This window comes from Pristiophorus japonicus, chromosome 23, assembly GCF_044704955.1.
Source record: "Pristiophorus japonicus isolate sPriJap1 chromosome 23, sPriJap1.hap1, whole genome shotgun sequence".
Classification (NCBI taxonomy): Eukaryota; Metazoa; Chordata; class Chondrichthyes; family Pristiophoridae; genus Pristiophorus; species Pristiophorus japonicus.
Window position 1 is genome coordinate 37,744,423 of NC_091999.1, and position 21,502 is coordinate 37,765,924.

The window sequence follows — 21,502 nt, forward strand, 5'->3', positions numbered from 1 at the left end:
GATACTGAAGGAGTGTGAGTAACACAGGGGACTGAGGCAGTGTGAGAAACCCAGGGTAATGAGGGAGTGTGAGCAACACAGGGCACTGCGGGATTGTGAGTCACACAGGGAACTGAGGGACTTTGAGTAACACAGGTTACTAAGGGAGTGTGAGTAACACAGGTTTCTGAGTGATTGTGAGAAACACAGTGTACTGAGGGAGTGTGAGTCATACAGGGTACTGAGGGAGTGTGAGTAACACAGGGTACTGAGGTAGTGTAAGTAACACAGTTTACTGAGGGAGTATGAGTAACACTGGGAACTGAGGGAGTGTGAGTAACACAGTGTACTGAGGGATTGTGAGTAACACAGGCCACTGAGGGAGTGTGAGTAACACAGTGTACTGAGGGAGTGTGAGTGACACAGGGAACTGAGGGACTTTGAGTAACACAGGTTACTAAGGGAGTGTGAATAACACAGGTTTCTGAGTGATTGTGAGAAACACAGTGTACTGAGGGAGTGTGAGTCATACAGGGTACTGAGGGAGTGTGAGTAACACAGGGTACTGAGAGCATGTGAGTAACACAGGGTACTGAGGGAGTGTGAGTAACACAGGTTTCTGAGTGATTGTGAGAAACACAGTGTACTGAGGGAGTGTGAGTCACACAGGGTACTGAGGGAGTGTGAGTAACACATGGTACTGAGGGATTGTGAGTAACACAGGTTATTGAGAGAGTGTGAGTAACAGAGGGTACTGAGGGAGTGTGACTAACACAGGGGACTGAGGGAGTGTGAGTAATACAGGGTACTGAGGGAGTGTGAGTAACACAGGGCACTGCGGGATTGTGAGTCACACAGGGAACTGAGGGACTTTGAGTAACACAGGTTACTAAGGGAGTGTGAGTAACACAGGTTTCTGAGTGATTGTGAGAAACACAGTGTACTGAGGGAGTGTGAGTCATACAGGGTACTGAGGGAGTGTGAGTAACACAGGGTACTGAGAGCATGTGAGTAACACAGGGTACTGAGGGAGTGTGAGTAACACAGGGTACTGAGGGAGTGTGAGTAGCACAGTGGACTGAGGGAGTGTGAGTAACACAGGGGACATGGGAGTGTGAGTAACAGAGGTTACTGAGGTAGTGTGAGTAACACAGTGTACTGAGGGAGTATGAGTAACACTGGGAACTGAGGGAGTGTGAGTAACACAGTGTACTGAGGGATTGTGAGTAACACAGGGTACTGAGGGGGTGTGAGTAACACAGTGTACTGAGGGAATGTGAGTGACACAGGATACTGAGGGTACTGAGGGAGTGTGAGTAACACATGGTACTAAGGTAGTATGAGTAACACAGGTTACTGAGGGATTGTGAGTAACACAGGGTACTGAGGGAGTGTGAGTAACACAGGGCATTGCGGGATTATGATTCACGCAGGGAACTGAGGGACTTTGAGTAACACAGGTTACTGAGGGAGTTTGAGTAACACAGGATACTGAGGGAGTGTGAGTAACACAGGGCACTGAGGGAGTGTGAGTAACACAGGGTACTGAGGGATTGTGAGTCACACAGGGAACTGAGGGACTTTGAGTAACACAGGTTACTAAGGGAGTGTGAGTAACACAGGTTTCTGAGTGATTGTGAGAAACACAGTGTACTGAGGGAGTGTGAGTCATACAGGGTACTGAGGGAGTGTGAGTAACACAGGGTACTGAGAGCATGTGAGTAACACAGGGTACTGAGGGAGTGTGAGTAGCACAGTGGACTGAGGGAGTGTGAGTAACACAGGGGACATGGGAGTGTGAGTAACAGAGGTTACTGAGGTAGTGTGAGTAACACAGTGAACTGAGGGAGTATGAGTAACACTGGGAACTGAGGGAGTGTGAGTAACACAGTGTACTGAGGGATTGTGAGTAACACAGGGTACTGAGGGGGTGTGAGTAACACAGTGTAATGAGGGAATGTGAGTGACACAGGATACTGAGGGTACTGAGGGAGTGTGAGTAACACATGGTACTAAGGTAGTGTGAGTAACACAGGTTACTGAGGGATTGTGAGTAACACAGGGTACTGAGGGAGTGTGAGTAACACAGGGCATTGCGGGATTATGATTCACGCAGGGAACTGAGGGACTTTGAGTAACACAGGTTACTGAGGGAGTTTGAGTAACACAGGATACTGAGAGAGTGTGAGTAACACAGGGCACTGAGGGAGTGTGAGTAACACAGGGTACTGAGGGAGCGTGAGTAATACAGGGTACTGAGGGATTGTGAGTAACACAGGGCACTGCGGGATTGTGAGTCACACAGGGAACTGAGGGACTTTGAGTAACACAGGTTACTAAGGGAGTGTGAGTAACACAGGTTTCTGAGTGATTTTGAGAAACACAGTTTACTGAGGGAGTGTGAGTAACACAGGGTATTGAGGGAGTGTGAGTAACAGAGGGTACTGAGGGAGTGAGAGTAACACAGGGTACTGAGGGAGTATGAGTAACACAGGTTCCTAAGGGAGTGTGAGTAACACAGGTTACTGAGGGTGTGTGAGTAATACAGCGTACTGTGGGAGTGTGAGTAACACAGGGGACTGAGGGAGTGTGAGTAGCACAGGGTACTGAGGGAGTGTTAGTAACACAAGGTACTGAGGGAGTGTGAGTAGCACAGGATACTGAGGGATTGTGAGTAACAAAGGGTACTGAGCAAGTGTGTTTAACACAGTCTCCTGAGGGAGTGTGACTAACAAAGGGGACCGAGGGAGTGTGAGTAACACAGGTTACTGAGGGTTTGTGAGTAACACAGGATACTGAGGGAGTGTGAGTAACACAGTGTACTGAGGGTATGAGAGTAATACAGCGTACTGAGGGAGTGTGAGTAACACAGGATACTGAAGGAGTGTGAGTAACACAGGGGACTGAGGCAGTGTGAGAAACCCAGGGTAATGAGGGAGTGTGAGCAACACAGGGTACTGAGGGATTGTGAGTAACACAGGGTAATGAGGAGGTCGAGTAACACAGGGTACTGAGAGAGTGTGACTAACAAAGGATACTGAGGGAGTGTGAGTAGCACAGGATACTGAGGGATGGTGAGCAACACAGTGTACTGAAGGATTGTGAGTAACATTGGGTACTGAGCGAGTGTGAGTAAAACAGGGTACTGAGGGAGTGTGAGAAATACATGGTACTGAGGGAGTGTGAGTAACACAGGGGACATGGGAGTGTGAGTAACACAGTGTACAGAGGGATTGTGAGAAATGCAAGGTCCTGAGGGAATGTGAGTAGCACAGGCTAATGAGGGATTGTAAGTAACAAAGCATACTGAGGGAGAGTGATTAACACAGGGTACTGACGGGTTGTGAGTAACACTGGGTACCGAGGGAGTGTGAGTAACAGAGGTTTCTGAGTGATTGTGAGAAACACAGTGTACTGAGGGAGTGTGAGTCATACAGGGTACTGAGGGAGTGTGAGTAACACAGGGTACTGAGAGCATGTGAGTAACACAATGTACTGAGGGAGTGTGAGTAACACAGGGTACTGAGGGAGTGTGAGTAACACAGGGTACTGAGGGAGTGTGAGTAACACAGGGTACTGAGGGAGTGTGAGTAATACAGGGTACTGAGGGACTGTGAGTAACACAGGGTACTGAGGGTATGTGAGTAACACAGGATACTGAGGGACTTTGATTAACACAGGGCACTGAGGGAGTGTGAGTAACAAAGGGTACTGAGGGAGTGTGAGTAACACAGGGTACTGAGGGAGTGTGAGTAACACAGGGTACTGAGGGAGTGTGAGTAACACAGGATACTGAGGGACTGTGAGTAACAAAGGGTACTGAGGGAGTGTGAGTAACACAGGGTACTGAAGGAGTGTGAGTAACACAGAATACTGAGGGAGTATGAGTAACACAGGATACTGAGTAGTGTGGGTAACACACGGTACCGAGAGAGTGTGAGTAACGCAGGATACTGTGCAAGTGTGAGTCGTCCAGCGTACTGAGGAATTGTAAGCAACACAGGGTACTGAGGGATTGCGAGTAACATAGGGTACTGAGGGAGTGTGAGTAACACAGGATCCTGAGGGAGTGTGAGTAACACAGGGTACTGAGCGAGTGTGAGTAATACAGGGGACAGAGGGAGTGTGAGTAAGACAGGTTACTGAGGTAGTGTGAGTAACGCAGGGTACTGAGGGACTGTGAGTAGCACAGGATATTGAGGGAATGTAATTAACAAAAGGTGCTGAGGGAGTGTGAGTAACACAGGATCCTGAGGGAGTGTGAGTAACACAGGGGACTGAAGGTGTGTGAGTAACACAGGATACTGAGGTAGTGTGAGTAACACAGGGTACTGAGAGAGTGTGAGTAACAGAAATTACTGAGGGAGTGTGAGTAACACAGGGTACTGAGGGTGTGTGAGTCACACAGGCTACTGAGGGTGTGTGAGTAACAAAGGGTACTGAGGGAGTGTGAGTAACACAGGTTACTGAGGGAGTGTGAGTAACACAGGTTACTGATGGAGTGTAAGTAAAACAGGGTACTAAGGGAGTGTGAATAAAACAGGGTACTGTGGGAGTGTGAGTAACACAGGGTACTAAGGGAGTGTGTGTAACACAGGTTACTGAGGCATTGTGAGAAACACAGGGTACTGAGGGAGTGTGAGTAACACAGGGTACTGAGGGAGTGTGAGTAACACAGGGTACTGAGGGAGTGTGAGTAACACAAGGTACTGAAGGACTGTGAGTAACACAGCGTACTGAAGGATTGTGAGTAACATAGGGTACTGAGGGAGTGTGAGTAAAACAGGACACAGAGGGAGTGTGAATAACACAGGTTACTGAGGGTATGTGATTAACACAGGGTACTGAGGGAGTGTGAGTAACACAGGGTACTGTCGGAGTGTGAGAAACACAGTGTACTGAGTACAGGTGAGTAATACAGCTTACTGAGGGAGTGTGAGTAACGCAGAGTACTGAGGGAGTGTGAGTAAAACAGGGCACTGAGGGAGTGTTAGTAACACAGGGTACTGAGGGAGCGTGAGTAATACAGGGTACTGAGGGAGTGTGAGTAACACAGGGCACTGCGGGATTGTGAGTCACACAGGGAACTGAGGGACTTTGAGTAACACAGGTTACTAAGGGAGTGTGAGTAACACAGGTTTCTGAGTGATTGTGAGAAACACAGTGTACTGAGGGAGTGTGAGTCATACAGGGTACTGAAGGAGTGTGAGTAACACAGTGTACTGAGGTAGTGTGAGTAACACAGTTTACTGAGGGAGTATGAGTAACACTGGGAACTGAGGGAGTGTGAGTAACACAGTGTACTGAGGGATTGTGAGTAACACAGGCTACTGAGGGGGTGTGAGTAACACAGTGTACTGAGGGAGTGTGAGTGACACAGGATACTGAGAGTACTGAGGGAGTGTGAGTAACACATGGTACTGAGGGATTGTGAGTAACAAAGGTTATTGAGAGAGTGTGAGTAACAGAGGGTACTGAGGGAGTGTGGGTAACACACGGTACCGAGAGAGTGTGAGTAACGCAGGATACTGTGCGAGTGTGAGTAGTCCAGGGTACTGAGGAATTGTGAGCAACACAGGGTACTGAGGGATTGCGAGTAACATAGGGTACTGAGGGAGTGTGAGTAACACAGGATCCTGAGGGAGTGTGAGTAACACAGGGTACTGAGCGAGTGTGAGTAATACAGGGGACAGAGGGAGTGTGAGTAAGACAGGTTACTGAGGTAGTGTGAGTAACGCAGGGTACTGAGGGACTGTGAGTAGCACAGGCTATTGAGGGAATGTAATTAACAAAAGGTGCTGAGGGAGTGTGAGTAACACAGGATCCTGAGGGAGTGTGAGTAACACAGGGGACTGAGGGGTTGTGAGTAATACAGGGTACAGAGGTGGTGTGAGTAACACAGGGTTCTGAGGCTGTGTGAGTAACACAGGGTACTAAGGGAGTGTGAGTGACACAGGATACTTAGGATACTGAGGGAGTGTGAGCAACACAAGATCCTGAGGGATTGTGAGTAACACAGGGGACTGAAGGTGTGTGAGTAACACAGGATACTGAGGTAGTGTGACTAACACAGGGTAGTGAGAGAGTGTGAGTAACACAAAGTACTGAGGGAGTGTGAGTAACACAGGGTACTGAGGGAGTGTGAGTCACACAGGGTACTGAGGGTGTGTGAGTAACAATGGGTACTGAGGGAGTGTGAGTAACACAGGTTACTGAGGGAGTGTGAGTAACACAGGTTACTGATGGAGTGTGAGTAAAACAGGGTACTAAGGGAGTGTGAATAAAACAGGGTACTGAGGGAGTGTGAGTAACACAGGGTACTAAGGGAGTGTGTGTAACACAGGTTACTGAGGCATTGTGAGAAACACAGGGTACTGAGGGAGTGTGAGTAACACAGGGTACTGAGGGAGTGTGAGTAACACAGGGTACTGAGGGAGTGTGAGTAACACCAGGTACTGAGGGAGTGTGGGTAACACAGGGTACTGAAGGATTGTGAGTAACATAGGGTACTGAGGGAGTGTGAGTAAAACAGGGGACAGAGGGAGTGTGAGTAACACGGGTTACTGAGGGTATGTTATTAACACAGGGTACTGAGGGAGTGTGAGTAACACAGGGTACTGAGGGAGTGTGAGAAACACAGTGTACTGAGTACAGGTGAGTAATACAGCATACTGAGGGAGTGTGAGTAACACAGAGTACTGAGGGAGTGTGAGTAAAACAGGGTACTAAGGGAGTGTGAGTAACACAGGTTACTGAGGGATTGTGAGTAACACAGGGTACTGAGGGAGTGTGAGTAACACAGGGCACTGCGGGATTATGATTCACACAGGGAACTGAGGGACTTTGAGTAACACAGGTTACTGAGGGAGTTTGAGTAACACAGGGCACTGCGGGATTATGATTCACACAGGGAACTGAGGGACTTTGAGTAACACAGGTTACTGAGGGAGTTTGAGTAACACAGGATACTGAGGGAGTGTGAGTAACACAGGGCACTGAGGGAGTGTGAGTAACACAGGGTACTGCGGGATTGTGAGTCACACAGGGAACTGAGGGACTTTGAGTAACACAGGTTACTAAGGGAGTGTGAGTAACACAGGTTTCTGAGTGATTGTGAGAAACACAGTGTACTGAGGGAGTGTGAGTCATACAGGGTACTGAGGGAGTGTGAGTAACACAGGGTACTGAGAGCGTGTGAGTAACACAGGGTACTGAGGGAGTGTGAGTAACACAGGGTACTGAGGGAGTGTGAGTAACACAGGGTACTGAGGGAGTGTGAGTAGCACAGTGTACTGAGGGAGTATGAGTAACACAGGGGACATGGGAGTGTGAGAAACAGAGGTTACTGAGGTAGTGTGAGTAACACAGTGTACTGAGGGAGTATGAGTAACACTGGGAACTGAGGGAGTGTGAGTAACACAGTGTACTGAGGGATTGTGAGTAACACAGGGTACTGAGGTGGTGTGAGTAACACAGTGTACTGAGGGAGTGTGAGTGACACAGGATACTGAGGGTACTGAGGGAGTGTGAGTAACACATGGTACTGAGGGATTGTGAGTAACACAGGGTATTGAGGGAGTGTGAGTAACAGAGGGTACTGAGGGAGTGTGGGTAACACACGGTACCGAGAGAGTGCGAGTAACGCAGGATACTGTGCGAGTGTGAGTAGTCCAGGGTACTGAGGAATTGTGAGCAACACAGGGTACTGAGGGATTGCGAGTAACATAGGGTACTGAGGGAGTTTGAGTAACACAGGATCCTGAGGGAGTGTGAGTAACACAGGGTACTGAGCGAGTGTGAGTAATACAGGGGACAGAGGGAGTGTGAGTAAGGCAGGTTACTGAGGTAGTGTGAGTAACGCAGGGTACTGAGGGACTGTGAGTAGCACAGGCTATTGAGGGAATGTAATTAACAAAAGGTGCTGAGGGAGTGTGAGTAACACAGGATCCTGAGGGAGTGTGAGTAACACAGGGGACTGAGGGGTTGTGAGTAATACAGGGTACAGAGGTGGTGTGAGTAACACAGGGTTCTGAGGCTGTGTGAGTAACACAGGGTACTAAGGGAGTGTGAGTGACACAGGATACTAAGGATACTGAGGGAGTGTGAGTAACACAAGATCCTGAGGGATTGTGAGTAACACAGGGGACTGAGGGAGTGTGAGTAACACATGGTACTGAGGGAGTGTGAGTAACACAGGGTACTGAGAGAGTGTGAGTAACACAAAGTCCTGAGGGAGTGTGAGTAACACAGGGTACTGAGGGAGTGTGAGTCACACAGGGTACTGAGGGAGTGTGAGTAACACAAGGTACTGAGGGAGTGTGGGTAACACAGGGTACTGAAGGATTGTGAGTAACATAGGGTACTGAGGGAGTGTGAGTAAAACAGGGGACAGAGGGAGTGTGAGTAACACGGGTTACTGAGGGTATGTGATTAACACAGGGTACTGAGGGAGTGTGAGTAACACAGGGTACTGAGGGAGTGTGAGAAACAGAGTGTACTGAGTACAGGTGAGTAATACAGCATACTGAGGGAGTGTGAGTAACACAGAGTACTGAGGGGGTGTGAGTAAAACAGGGTACTAAGGGAGTGTGAGTAACACAGGTTACTGAGGGATTGTGAGTAACACAGGGTACTGAGGGAGTGTGAGTAACACAGGGCACTGCGGGATTATGATTCACACAGGGAACTGAGGGACTTTGAGTAACACAGGTTACTGAGGGAGTTTGAGTAACACAGGATACTGAGGGAGTGTGAGTAACACAGGGCACTGAGGGAGTGTGAGTAACACAGGGTACTGAGGGAGCGTGAGTAATACAGGTTACTGAGGGAGTGTGAGTAACACAGGGCACTGCGGGGTTGTGAGTCACACAGGGAACTGAGGGACTTTGAGTAACACAGGTTACTAAGGGAGTGTGAGTAACACAGATTTCTGAGTGATTGTGAGAAACACAGTGTATTGCGGGAGTGTGAGTCATACAGGGTACTGAGGGAGTGTGAGTAACACAGGGTACTGAGAGCAAGTGAGTAACACAGGGTACTGAGGGAGTGTGAGTAACACAGGGTACTGAGGGAGTATGAGTAACACTGGGAACTGAGGGAGTGTGAGTAACACAGTGTACTGAGGATTGTGAGTAACACAGGGTACTGAGGGGGTGTGAGTAACGCAGTGTACTGAGGGAGTGTGAGTGACACAGGATACTGAGGGTACTGAGGGAGTGTGAGTAACAAATGGTACTGAGGGATTGTGAGTAACACAGGGTATTGAGGGAGTGTGAGTAACAGAGGGTACTGAGGGAGTGTGAGTAACACAGGGTACTGAGGGAGTATGAGTAACACAGGTTCGAGGGGCTAGATGGCCTACTTCTGTTCCTAATTCTTAAAAAGTCACTTGGTGGGTGTAGTCTATAAGAAACCTAACAGTAGCAACTTGTTGGTAGAAGTATAAACCAGGAAATAGTGGGGGCTTGTAAAAAGGGAACAGCAATAATCATAGGTGATTTTAACCTCCATATTGATTGGAGAAATCAAATTGGTCAGGTAGCCTTGAGGAAGAGGTCATAGAATGCATAATGGATGGGTTCCTTGAACAGTATGCAACGGAACCAACAAGGGGGCAGGCTATCTTAGATCTGGTCCTGTGTAATGAGACAGGATTAATAAACAATCTCCTGGTAAAGGATCCCCTTGGAATGAGTAGCATGATTCAATTTCAAATTCAGGTGGAAGATCTCTAACCAGCGTACTAAGCTTAAATTAAGGAGACTATGAAGGGATGAGGGCTGAGTTGGCTAAAGTGGACTGGGAAAATAGATTAAAGTGTAGGATGGTTGGTGTACATTTAAGGAGATATTTCACAACTCTCAAGAAAAATATATCCCTGTGAGGAGGAAAGGCGTAAGAGAAAAGATGGCCATCCATTGGTAACTAAAACTGTTTCAACATCCTGATCATTTGAGCCAATATCGTTTCTCACTGTGGCATTGATTCCATCTTTTATCTTCAGAGCTACCCCACCTCCTTTACTTTTATGTCTGTCCTTCCGGATTGTCAAGTACCCTGAAATGTTAAGTTCCCAGTCTTGGTCACCTTGCAACCCAGTCTCTGTAATGGCTATCAGATCATATCCATTTGTAACTGGTGTTGGTCGTAAACCCTGAATAAGAAGCTTGAGCTCTCACGTTTGCAGCTCCAGGACATTTTCACGGCAATAGGCCCAGGTTGGCGGCCTTTGTAAAGGAATGCCGCAGGTTTGTGCATCGCTATCGCTGTTCGTCAAGCCGTCGAACGCATGTGTGGCCATCTTTGTAAACGAACACAGAGTGCTTGGGTCTTCAGGGTCCCAGTGAGTGTGGAAGTGAACCCAGCCAGAATCAGCACCATCAGGGGAGGAGAGGGAGGGGAAGCAGTAAGTGTAGAAGTGAACCCAGCCAGAGTCAGCACCATCAGGGGAGGAGAGGGAGGGGAAGCAGTGAGTGTGGAAGTGAACCCAGCCAGAGTAAGCACCATCAGGGGAGGAGAGGGAGGGGAACCAGTGAGTGTAGAAGTGAACCCAGCCAGAGTTGGTGTGGAAAACTGGGAATGGAGGATAAAATGTCTTGAGACGTGCGATGTGTTTGGATTTCAGTACAGGGAGGAGGCAGCGATTTACAGCTTTGGAGGAACAAGGGAGGAAAAAATGTTCCATAGAAACTAGAATTTATTGTTCTGAATTTGTTTTCTGTACTTATGGTGATGAGATCTGTAAACTCCTTTTACAGGGTATTTGAAGGATTTGGAGACGGAAAACTCAAACCAAACATCACACCAAGATCTGACGGGTCACTTGATTCCTGAATATCATCGGCCTTTCAATATAAAAGGAGAATTGTTTGTCTGTTCTTATTGTGGGAAAATTTTCAAACATCAGTGTGACTGGAGAAGCACCGAGACACACACACCCGAGTGAGTGTTCCAGTGCACTGACTGTGGAAAGAGCTTTAACCAGTTACACAGCCTGAAAAAACATCGTACCATTCACAGCGGGGAGAACCGTACACGTGTTGTGTGTGTGGACCAGGCTTCAACTGATCATCCAACCTGGAGAGACACAAGGATACCCACACCATGGAGAAACCGTGGAAATGTGGGAGGGGATTTAGTTCCCCGTCTAACCTGGATATTCATCGGCGCAGTCACACAAGGGGAAGGGATTCACTCAGACATCCAGCCTGCAAACACACCAGTGAGTTCACATCAGGAACAGGCCGTTCACCTGCGCCCAGTGTGGGAGGGGATTCACTTGGTCATCCCACCTGCTGACACACCAGCGAGTTCACACTGGGGAGAGGCTTTCCGCTGCTGAACTTAGCGTGTGCCCCATAGCATCTCTCTCACCTTCGATGTGTGAATAGAGCATCATGCCTGCAAACCTGGTTTTAATTTAAATTTGAATCCACTCAGGAAATGTATTTAACAAAAGACGAACAAGGAAACCGATTACATCAATTAACAGGCAAAGCTTTAGAGTCACCAAGATGAAAAAGTAAACACATCACAGCCCAATAGTCCAGCTCAGTATTCACAGGAGAATGTCTTTTATCTAACTGATCGTGTGGATAGAATATAGAAAGACCATAAGTCTAAGAATCTGTTGTAAATATCTTTCAAATCCTGACTGGTCTAATCTCTTGGTTTCCTTTCAATTGAAATGAATGGAAGATGAGAGGGGTTTAAGAGGAGGTGTAAGTGAGGGTGGAGAATAAGGGTGAAAGGAGTTGGAATGAAGATGGTTGGAGAGCAGAGGTGCAAGAAAAGCTGGGATGGGGGGTTTGGTGAATAGCAGTGTTTCAATTTCACTGAATAAAATATAATTATAGTCACCAATACGAGTTAAGTCAAAGCTTTCTGAACTTAGGCGTGAAAGGGCTAATTGGCACAGACCCAAAAAGTCAACAAATTGACTTGACGGATAGTAATTAATCAACATTTTGTTCAGTGGAACTCGGATCCGGAGATCTGTGGCCAATTAGTTTTACTTGGCCAGGCTATCAATCCAGGATGGAGAATTTCTGGGAGATGGACGACTAATCTCCTACCAGTAGTTGAGCGATGGGTTTGCTAAGCATGGCTAACCTGACAGAGCGTGCCAGGGACAATGAACATGGGAAGCTGCTCCCTACCACTCACTTGCCATCATTCCTCGCGAGTCCACAAGGTGACTCATACCGAAAGTGGTCGATTAGGTCCAGAGTCAAATTGACGAGGGCAAGTCCCAATTTGACAAACGGAAGCATATATTGGCTTATGCAACCCACCTCTGCGCACAGACTTGAGAAATTAACAGGTGAGAGAGGGGAAGCATAAGGAACAGGCGAGACAGAGAGGGAAAAAGATCTAAGGTGCAAGTTAACCCAGCTGAGAACTCAACAAAGGAAAGAAAAAACAGAATTAGGGAATAAGTTGCTGAGATGACAATTTAAACGGCGAAAAAAGGAAACTTAAAATTGAAACCAACACAGAAGCTGTCAGTTTCTGTGCCGAGAAAAAGAAAGCACAAGATTACTGAGTGAAAGGAACCTTAAAGGATGCTGGAATTTCAGTTTGTGTGAATTGTGTTAGAGTGGAAGTTTTCCTGACCATGAATGTTTAAGAATTTACAGTATTTCTTTTGTCTGAAAGTCTGTCTTTGAAAAAAGCGTTTGTTATGTTTGTTTTAGCTTCACCCACTTTTATCTGCATGGAGCTAAAAGCCGTTTAACCCTTTGTTGTCTTCGATGTTGGGAGTTTCAAGGAAGTGTGGATATGTTGAGTATGTTCATTTCAATTCAGATTGTGGAACTAGTAGCAGGGGATCTTTGTGATTTACATTTTGAAGTTAAAGACGGCGCTATGGATATATTTTGACTGGGGCAAGCTGTGCAACTCTGAAAGCCAGACGAGTTTGTTTTACAAAAGATAAGCTTCAGCCTTGAAGTTACGGTTGCCATGTGCCAGATACTTGGTTTGAAATTTCCAAAGCACTTTGTTTTTTCACATTTAAACAAATTAAATCAATGTTTGTCTACTCATATTCAGTATTTTTAGTCATTTGGAAAAGCACCTGAATGTAACAATGATGTAATTTACTGTGTTCTGTAAGCATGTGCTATTTTGTTTTATTTTATCTGTTCTGTACTGTTTAGTTAATAAAATATTGGTCCGAATTAAATAGGAGCTATTGAAATTAACAAAGCTTTGTTTTATTCAAGGTTAATAATGATAGCTTTACTTATGATTTCTGCTGGTGTGATGGATTTTTAATTCCTAAGGAAGTTTTGAAGTTCCAAACTTAAAAAAAACCAACTGTTGATTTAAAACGAACTTCTGTTTGTTCCCTTGAGTCGTAACGAATTCAGTCTTCTATTTATAATCAATTTATTCTTTACCTTCAGCATGAAAAGCAATTTACAAGTGGAGTATAGTCACAGATGGAGCACGTGTAACCAGGCACGGGTATCTCCACGCTAATGAACAAAGGAAAAATCTTACATTTATACACTGTTTTCTTATCAAACTGGAACCGGCTTTGCCAAATATGGTAGTCTCTGGCTACTGCATAGTCCAGAAACACAAGTTTACATCAGCGACGCATTTAGAAGCATTGCGGCCTGGCTACGGTGATCATAAACCACTACTTCTGGACTTTTCTAATCCTAACAATATTTCTAATCCATTCTATTATGAATATCGAAGCCTGGTTGTTCGCAAAACACCAGCTGTTGCTAAGTGAAATCTGTCTCTCTCTCTCCCTAATAATACGAACCTCATTTTTCCCTCTATCGAATTAATTAAACATAAATCCCTTTCAGAAGCTGAATTAACCAGGGTCAACATGTCAACCAGTCCCGCAGGTTTTTTTATGGGTTACATTACCTGTTGACAAAGAGTTTTATATCCTTCTTTGTCTTTACTAATCCTGGTTTCGTCTCAGCGTCCTTCACTTTCCTTATATTTTCAATGTCCCTTATTGACTTCCTTACAGCATAATGCAATGACCAGAATCCCTGAAGCTATTATCCGTGCTATCACCAATCCCAGCTGGAACAATCTAACTAGATTCTACTTTCCACCATTCCAGATACGCAAGTCTCGGAATTGCCCGTTCTGTCTCTCTCTTCCTCTATATGATTTGCACTGTGTGTTTCTGGGATGTCCTAATTCGCTGAATTATGAACTTTAAAGCCAGAAACAGGGAGAATATAGTGTCCTATATGTGGAATGATTCGAATGGCTTTATCCTCCAGAGGCAGTCTCATGCAGATAAGTTGCATTATGATGATGTACCAGAACCAACGTTTAGCACTGATACATGTGTTCCTCGGTGGAATCAAGCAAAAGTTATGTTCTAGTGTGGGGGAGCGGGTTGAACCCACAGTCATATACGTGACAGTAGTAGTCACACAATACTGTCCTTTTGCTTTATACACGGAATTGGTTTGGCCTTCGCCCCATTTACTTATTTCAATCTGGCATTCTGGAGATTATTTGTTGAGGGTGAACCCACAAGCTGGAACATGTACAAACCCATGTTGTCCCTTTCAGAGTACAACACTGCATATCTGGTGCTATCGAAGTTCCTCCCTTCTTAATCAGATATCTTGGATATTCCTCATACTGTTTATGGATCGGACCTAACTCTGTTTTCCACGCTTGCAAACGTTTCTACCCTATACACCGTCCAAGGTTCCGTTTCATTTCCATTTTTCCTTGGCAAAGGCAAGGCCAATCCCATTGGTCTAATACCTTCACTTCTTTCTCCATCCCTCAGGACCAAAATCCCCATTCCTATTGGCTGCATCACATCAAAGCCTATGACTTGGTTCCCCTAAACCATGTTCTCAGTTGTTCTTCATGAATAAACAAAGGGATTTGATTACTCTCTCTTGTCCAGTCCCTTCTGTACCACATTCATCATAAATGTCACAGAGGCTACACACAATACCACCAGTAAGCCACATCGTGTTCCCATTCACTTTCTATATCTATTCTGTTTATTCCTGCTAACCTTGCTGTGGCTCCTATTCTGAGCTATCCTGTCAGCTCTCACTTTCCTTGCGATTTAAACTGATTCTCCTTGTGTTCCCCATCTTCCTCATCCCTTGGTTCCTGTGTTTTACTCCTTACTAACACATCCTTTACTAATTCTCTTCCCATTTTGTCTATTAATTGTGAATATCACCCTTCACATAATCTAGTTGATAGATTCAAGCTCATGATTAAAACTTCTGATTTCAATTAACAATTTAAAAACACACATTGTTATATAATACATTTCGTGATTCAGTTGCTTCTAGTCCATTAGTTATTTTACTGGATGGGACAGGTAAAGCTCTTTTTGTGAGGTGGAATGTCATTTTATTTAAGTCTCACATATGATGATCACTATCAGCGTTTGTACTTGGCAAACCAAACATTACTGATCAACATACGACATTTCTTACTTTAAAATAACCTGTCGTTATTACCTTTTAAGTTTGTATTAATGTATTTTATACTTATTACTTATTGTCCTGGTGTGCTACTAACTCTTTAAGGGAACACTATTAATTTAGTGTTTGGGGTCAGGATGTGTCCCAACCCACCTCGTTCAGGAAAGTCTTCCTGGTCTCCCAATCTTCCCAAGGAGCACGCGTTAGGGTTCTTTCTCTATTACCACCAAAATTAAGCTTTTGAGGGTCGAAACTTCGGTTTATCATGGATTCCAAAACTGACCCATTTGAGGTCCTCTGCTTCCTCCTGGAGATCGCCTCTCACTTGGATCCATGTTTTGTTATGGAGCCTGTAAGATCGGGCCTCCTTATCTCCCACCTTCAGCTTGTAGCTGATCTGTACACAGCCATGACCACCTTGTCCAGATAGAGACATGCTGAATTATTTGTTTTTAGCCTCTCTACAAGCTTTCTTTGTTCAGTACTTAGTGGAGGCCTTGAAGCTGATGACCATTCTAGCTGCAACGAAATCCTAATTTGATCAGCCTTCTCGCCACTGTTAATTCTAAAGTTTCTGACAGGTAGCAGTGTGTTTAACTCTATCCTGATTATTTCAAAGTCGGTTTCTCTATGGAGAATGTGTTATGGCCTTGATGGTTTAATAAATTCTCTCACACTCCTGAGCCACATTCGACATTTCATGTTGTGCTGTTGTCAATAACTGAGCATGCCTGAGACTCGTTCACACACACACGCAGCGGTATCCCAATATCATGCCACATGTGCCATCTGATCCAAGCCATTTGAGGTGATCTTATCAAAAGATCGTGGGGTGTCTGAAGATCTTTGCTCATCTCCCTCTCCATGGTTCCGATGTCTCAGGTAGTAGCCAGGCAATCAAATTCAGTTTTCTTATTGTTCAGTATAGGCAATGACACAAACATGTCAGAGAAATATTAGCTATTTCCTACACTTCCCTGACTTTAACAAGAATTTACATTACCATCAGATTGTACGCAGATGATTTATGACAATTTGCCCAGGAACAATGAGTGAAGAAACATTTCTATTTGGAGGTGTAACTTTCCTGTTTTCCTCTTATATCCTCACTCAATTCATCTCATTACATTTTATACAGTGTTCACCATTTCATTCATGATCCAGGAGGAACTTTACTTTCAAATACAATATTATCATACTGTCTTTAAACATCGATCAAACATTCCCACTTGGTCCAAGTTTTGACCCAGTTTCTTTGTTTAATTTTATGTAACCGAACCTCTTCTTGGACCTTTTATTCTCCAAAATATGCCAGAGAGCAATTCAGTCCACAAGAGGAAGGATGTTAGTTACCTTTAGCATAACAGTCGCCCCCAAAAACTTATTTCTGAATACATAGTTTGGACAGAACCACAGAGACGGGACTTTTTCAAAAATAAAATTTAATTATCTCAATTTTCAGCTACATTTTCCTTCCCATGTGTTTGACCAGCGACGCTTATATATATATATATATATATATATATACATATATATAAAATCAGTTTTAATTTCAGAAACAAATTATGCCCAGATTTTGTCATTTTACAAAGAAGACAAAAGTAACAATTGCGTTTGGATGCAAGTCATTTATCTTCCCCTTCGAGCAGTGTGTCCTGGACAATAGGATTACATCGGATATACGACAAAGAAACAGGCCATTCGGCCCAACCAGTCCATGCCAGCGTTTATGCTCCACTCGAGCCTGCTCCCTTCTTTCCTCATCTAACTATATCCACATAACCCTCTTTTCCCTTCTCCCTCATATACGTGTCTAGCCTCCTCTTTAATGCATCGATACTATTCGCTTCAACCACTCCCTGTGTCAGCGAGTTCCACATTCTCACCACTCTCCGGGTAGAGGTTTCTTCTGAATTCTCTATTTGATTTCTTGGTGACTATCTTATGTTGGTGACCTCTAATTATGCTGGTCCCCACAAGTGGAAACACTGTGTCTACTCTATCAAAACCTTTCATCATTTTAAAGACACTAGGTCACCCCTCATCCTACTTTTTTCAAGAGAAGAGCGACCCGGCCTGTCCATCCTTTCCCAATACGTATACGCTCGCCTTTCTGGTGTCATCCTTGTAAATCTTCTCTGCACCCTCTCCAGTGTCTCCATATACTTTTTATAATATGGTGACCAGAATTGCACACACAAAGTCTAACCAAGTTTCGATACAAGTTTAGCATAACTTCACCACTTTTCCATTCTACATCAATTCAATTCTATAACAATCGATCCCAATAATTGGACTCAATACTTTAAATTCTTAAGTCCAACTTTGTCAGCATGCTGTGACATTCGATGTCTGCAGATAACTGGAGATAATTTTGTTTTAACTGCTGGATCTTTTGCTATGCCATCAACCCATTATTCAACTGGAATTGGCATTGCCTAATATGGTAGTCTTTGGCTACGGCATAGTCCAGAGACACAAGTCTGCATTTTCTTCAATATACATCAACAACGTTAGAAGCAGGTAACACACTGGTCTTCCTGTGGCAAGCGCAAACCAATCGTCTCTGAACTCTTCGTATTCTAACATAATATTTCTAATCTAAACATTCGATGATGAAAATATCCACGGCCAGTTGGTTGCAAACACCAACTGTTGCTCAGTGAAATCTCTCTCTGATAACAACCACATTTTCCCAGATATGGAATGAACTAAAAATGAACACCTTTCAGAAGCTGAATTAACTGAGTTCCCTATGCCAACACCCCTCTCATCTTCCATTCACTTCAACTGAAAGGAAAATGCCAGATTGCATCAGTCGGGATTGGAAAGATATTTACAACAGAAGCTAGATATTCTTAGAGTTAGCATTGTTCTCTATTCTGTCTACTCGAGCAGTTTGATAACAGACTTTCTCCTGTGAATGTAGAGCTGGAATATTGGGCCGGGATGCAGTTACATGTTCATCTAGTTGACTCAAAACATTTGCCAATTAATTCATGTGATCCGTATTTTCTTAAATACATTTCTTAAGTGTATTCAAATTTAAATTGAACACAAGTTTGCAGGCGTGATGCTCCAAACACAGATCGAAGGTGAGAGAGAAGCTGTGGGGCACACGCTAAGTCCAGTATCTGAAAGTGATTCACTGACAGGGTTTTGTGTTTAGTGATCCCAGGCATGTTATCGACACCTTCCCTCAATACCAAGGCGAGGAGATGCACTCTGGGAGGTAAGGGGAACTGGCAATTGTCTACGACAGTAACCGAAGGGATGAGAACTGAAATAATCCAGAGTTAGAAAGGAGAAAAGGCCCCAAAATGGTGCAGTCAATAACAGGACATCAATTAGTCTCCTCTTAACTTGGAACATTAAATGTCGACACACTGTGTTATTGAAATATCAAATATTATATTCCAGCCAAGTTATCGGGCTCATCATCAGCAGAAACAAACTTCATCTGTCGGAATTGACACGATCCAGTCGGGATGTGATTAACAGCAGCAATGATAGCAGAATCCAACCACTGCAGTCACTTGTGAACTCGCTGGTGTTTCACCAGGCTGGATGACACAGTGAATCCCTTCCCACATTCAGAGCAGGTGAATGGCCTCTCCCCAGTGTGAACTCGCTGGTGTGCCAGCAGGTCGGATGACTGAGTGAATCCTTTCCCACATTCAGAGCAGGTGAATGGCCTCTCCCCAGTGTGAACACGCTGGTGTCTCAGCAGGCTGGATGACACAGTGAATCCCTTCCCACATTCAGAGCAGGTGAACGGTCTCGCCCCTGTGTGAACGAGCTGGTGTTTCACCAGACTGGATGAAACAGTGAATCCCCTTCCACATTCAGAGCAGTTGAATGGCCTCTCCCTAGTGTGAACTCGCTGGTGTGCCAGCAGGTCGGATGACTGAGTGAATCCTTTCCCACATTCAGAGCAGGTGAATGGCCTCTCCCCAGTGTGAACACGCTGGTGTCTCAGCAGGTCGGATGACTGAGTGAATCCTTTCCCACATTCAGAGCAGGTGAATGGCCTCTCCTCAGTGTGAACACGCTGGTGTCTCAGCAGTTCGGATGATCGAGTGAATCGCTTCCCACACACGGGGCAGGTGAACGGCCTCTGCCCAGTTTGACTGTGTTGATGAATTTCCAGCGCAGACGGGTAGCTGAATCCCTTCCCACAGTCCCCACATTTCCATGATTTATCCATGGTGCGGGTGTGCTTCCGTCTCTCCAGGTTGGACGATCAGTTGAAGCCTCCTCCACCCACAACACGTTTACAGTTTCACCCCGCTGTGAATGGTGCGATGATTTTTCAGGCTGTGTGACTGGTTAAAGCTCTTTCCACAATCAGTGCTCTGATACTCTCTCACTCGGGTGTGTGTGTCTCAGTGCTTTTTCAGTCAAACTGATGTTTGTAATCTTTCCCCACGGACAGAACAAACAAACATGTCTCCTTCCACATTCAAAGGACGATGATATTCAAGTCCTGATGATTCGAGTGACTCTATCTGATCTTGACGTGATGTTTAGTTTGAGTTTCCCTCCTTCAATTCCTCACCTTCTAACACCCTGCAAAAGGAGTTTACAAAAGTCATCACTGTAAGTGCAGGATCGAAATTCAGAAGAGACAATTCTAGTTTCTATGGAACATTCTTTCCTTCTGCTGTGTGGTTTTAAGTATTGATTTAATAAAAATAATAAAGAGGGAGGAGATAGATTGAGAGTAAACTGGCAAGAAATATAAATACTGTCAGAGCTTCTACAGCTGTATAAAAAGGAAGAGATTGCTAAAATAAATGTTGGTCCCTTAGAGGATGAGACGGGGAATTAATAATGGGAAACGGGGAAATGGCAGAGACTTTAAACAAATATTTTGTAAGGTCTTCATAGTGGAAGACACTAAAAACATCCCAATAATAATAGATAATCAAGGGGTCACAGGGAGCGAGGAACTTGAAACAATCATTATCACTAGAGAAAAAGTACTAGACAAACTATTGGGACTAAAGATGGACGTCCCCTGGACCTGATGGCCTGCATCCTGGGGTCTTAAAAGAAGTGGCTGCAGAGAAAGTGGATGGATTGGTTGTAATCTACCAAAATTCCCTGGATTCTGGCAAGGTCCCAGTGGATTGTAAAACCTCAAATGCAACACCCCTATTCAACAAGGGAGGGAGGGAGACAGAAAGCAGGAAACTATAGAGCAGTTACCCTAACATCTATCATTGGGAAAATGCTGGAGTCCATTATGAAGGAAATAGTAGCAGGACATTGAGGAAAGCAAAATAGTCAAGCAGAGACGGCATGGTTTTATGAAAGGGAAATCACGTTTGACAAATTTGCTAGAGTTCTTTGAGGATGTAACGAGCAGGGTGGATGAAGAGGAACCATCAGCAGTTGTGCATTTGGATTTCCAGAAGGCATTCGATAAGGTGCCAGATAAAAGGTTACTGCACAATATAAGAGCTCACAGGGTTGGGGGTAAACTATTTTGCATAGATGTGGGATTGGCTAACTAACAGAAAACAGAGAGTCGGGATTAAATGGGTCATTTTCAGGTTGGCAAACTGTAACTAGTGGGGTGCCACACGGATCAGTGCTGGGGCCTCAACTATTTACAATCTATATTAATGACTTGGATGAAGGGACGGAGTGCACTGCAGCCAAATTTGCTGCTGATACAAAGATAGGTGGGAAAGCAAGTTGTGAGGAGGACACAAAGAATCTGCAAAGGATTATAGACAGACTCAGTGAGTGCGAAGAAATTTGGCAGATGGAATATAATGTGGGAAAATGTGAGGTTATGCACTTTGGTAGGAAGAATAAAAAAGCAAATTATTTAAATGGCAAGTACAAAATGTTGCGGTACAGAGGGATCTGGGTGTCCTTGTGCATGAAACACAAAAAGTTACCATGCAGTTACAGCAAGTAATCAGGAAGGCAAATGGAATATTGGCTTTTATTGCAAGAGGAATGGAGTATAAAAGTAGAGAAATCCTGCTACAACTGTACAGGGAATTCGTGAGACCACACCTGGAGTACTGCGTACAGTTTTTGTCTGCGTATTTAAGGAGGGA

General features: G+C 44.8%; 1 protein-coding gene across 1 annotated transcript in view; it reads right to left on the reverse strand.

Moving 5' to 3' along the window:
• The window catches only part of LOC139235350 (zinc finger protein 154-like), a gene marked incomplete at both ends in the record, with an annotated part of 82,167 nt that extends 62,622 nt beyond the window's left edge, over window positions 1–19,545 (reverse strand). The window contains one exon of the mRNA XM_070866490.1: window positions 19,037–19,545. Within this exon, the coding sequence (XP_070722591.1) occupies window positions 19,037–19,545 (509 nt within the window). The remainder of the gene's footprint in view (window positions 1–19,036) is intronic.
• Window positions 19,546–21,502: the final 1,957 nt, after the last annotated feature.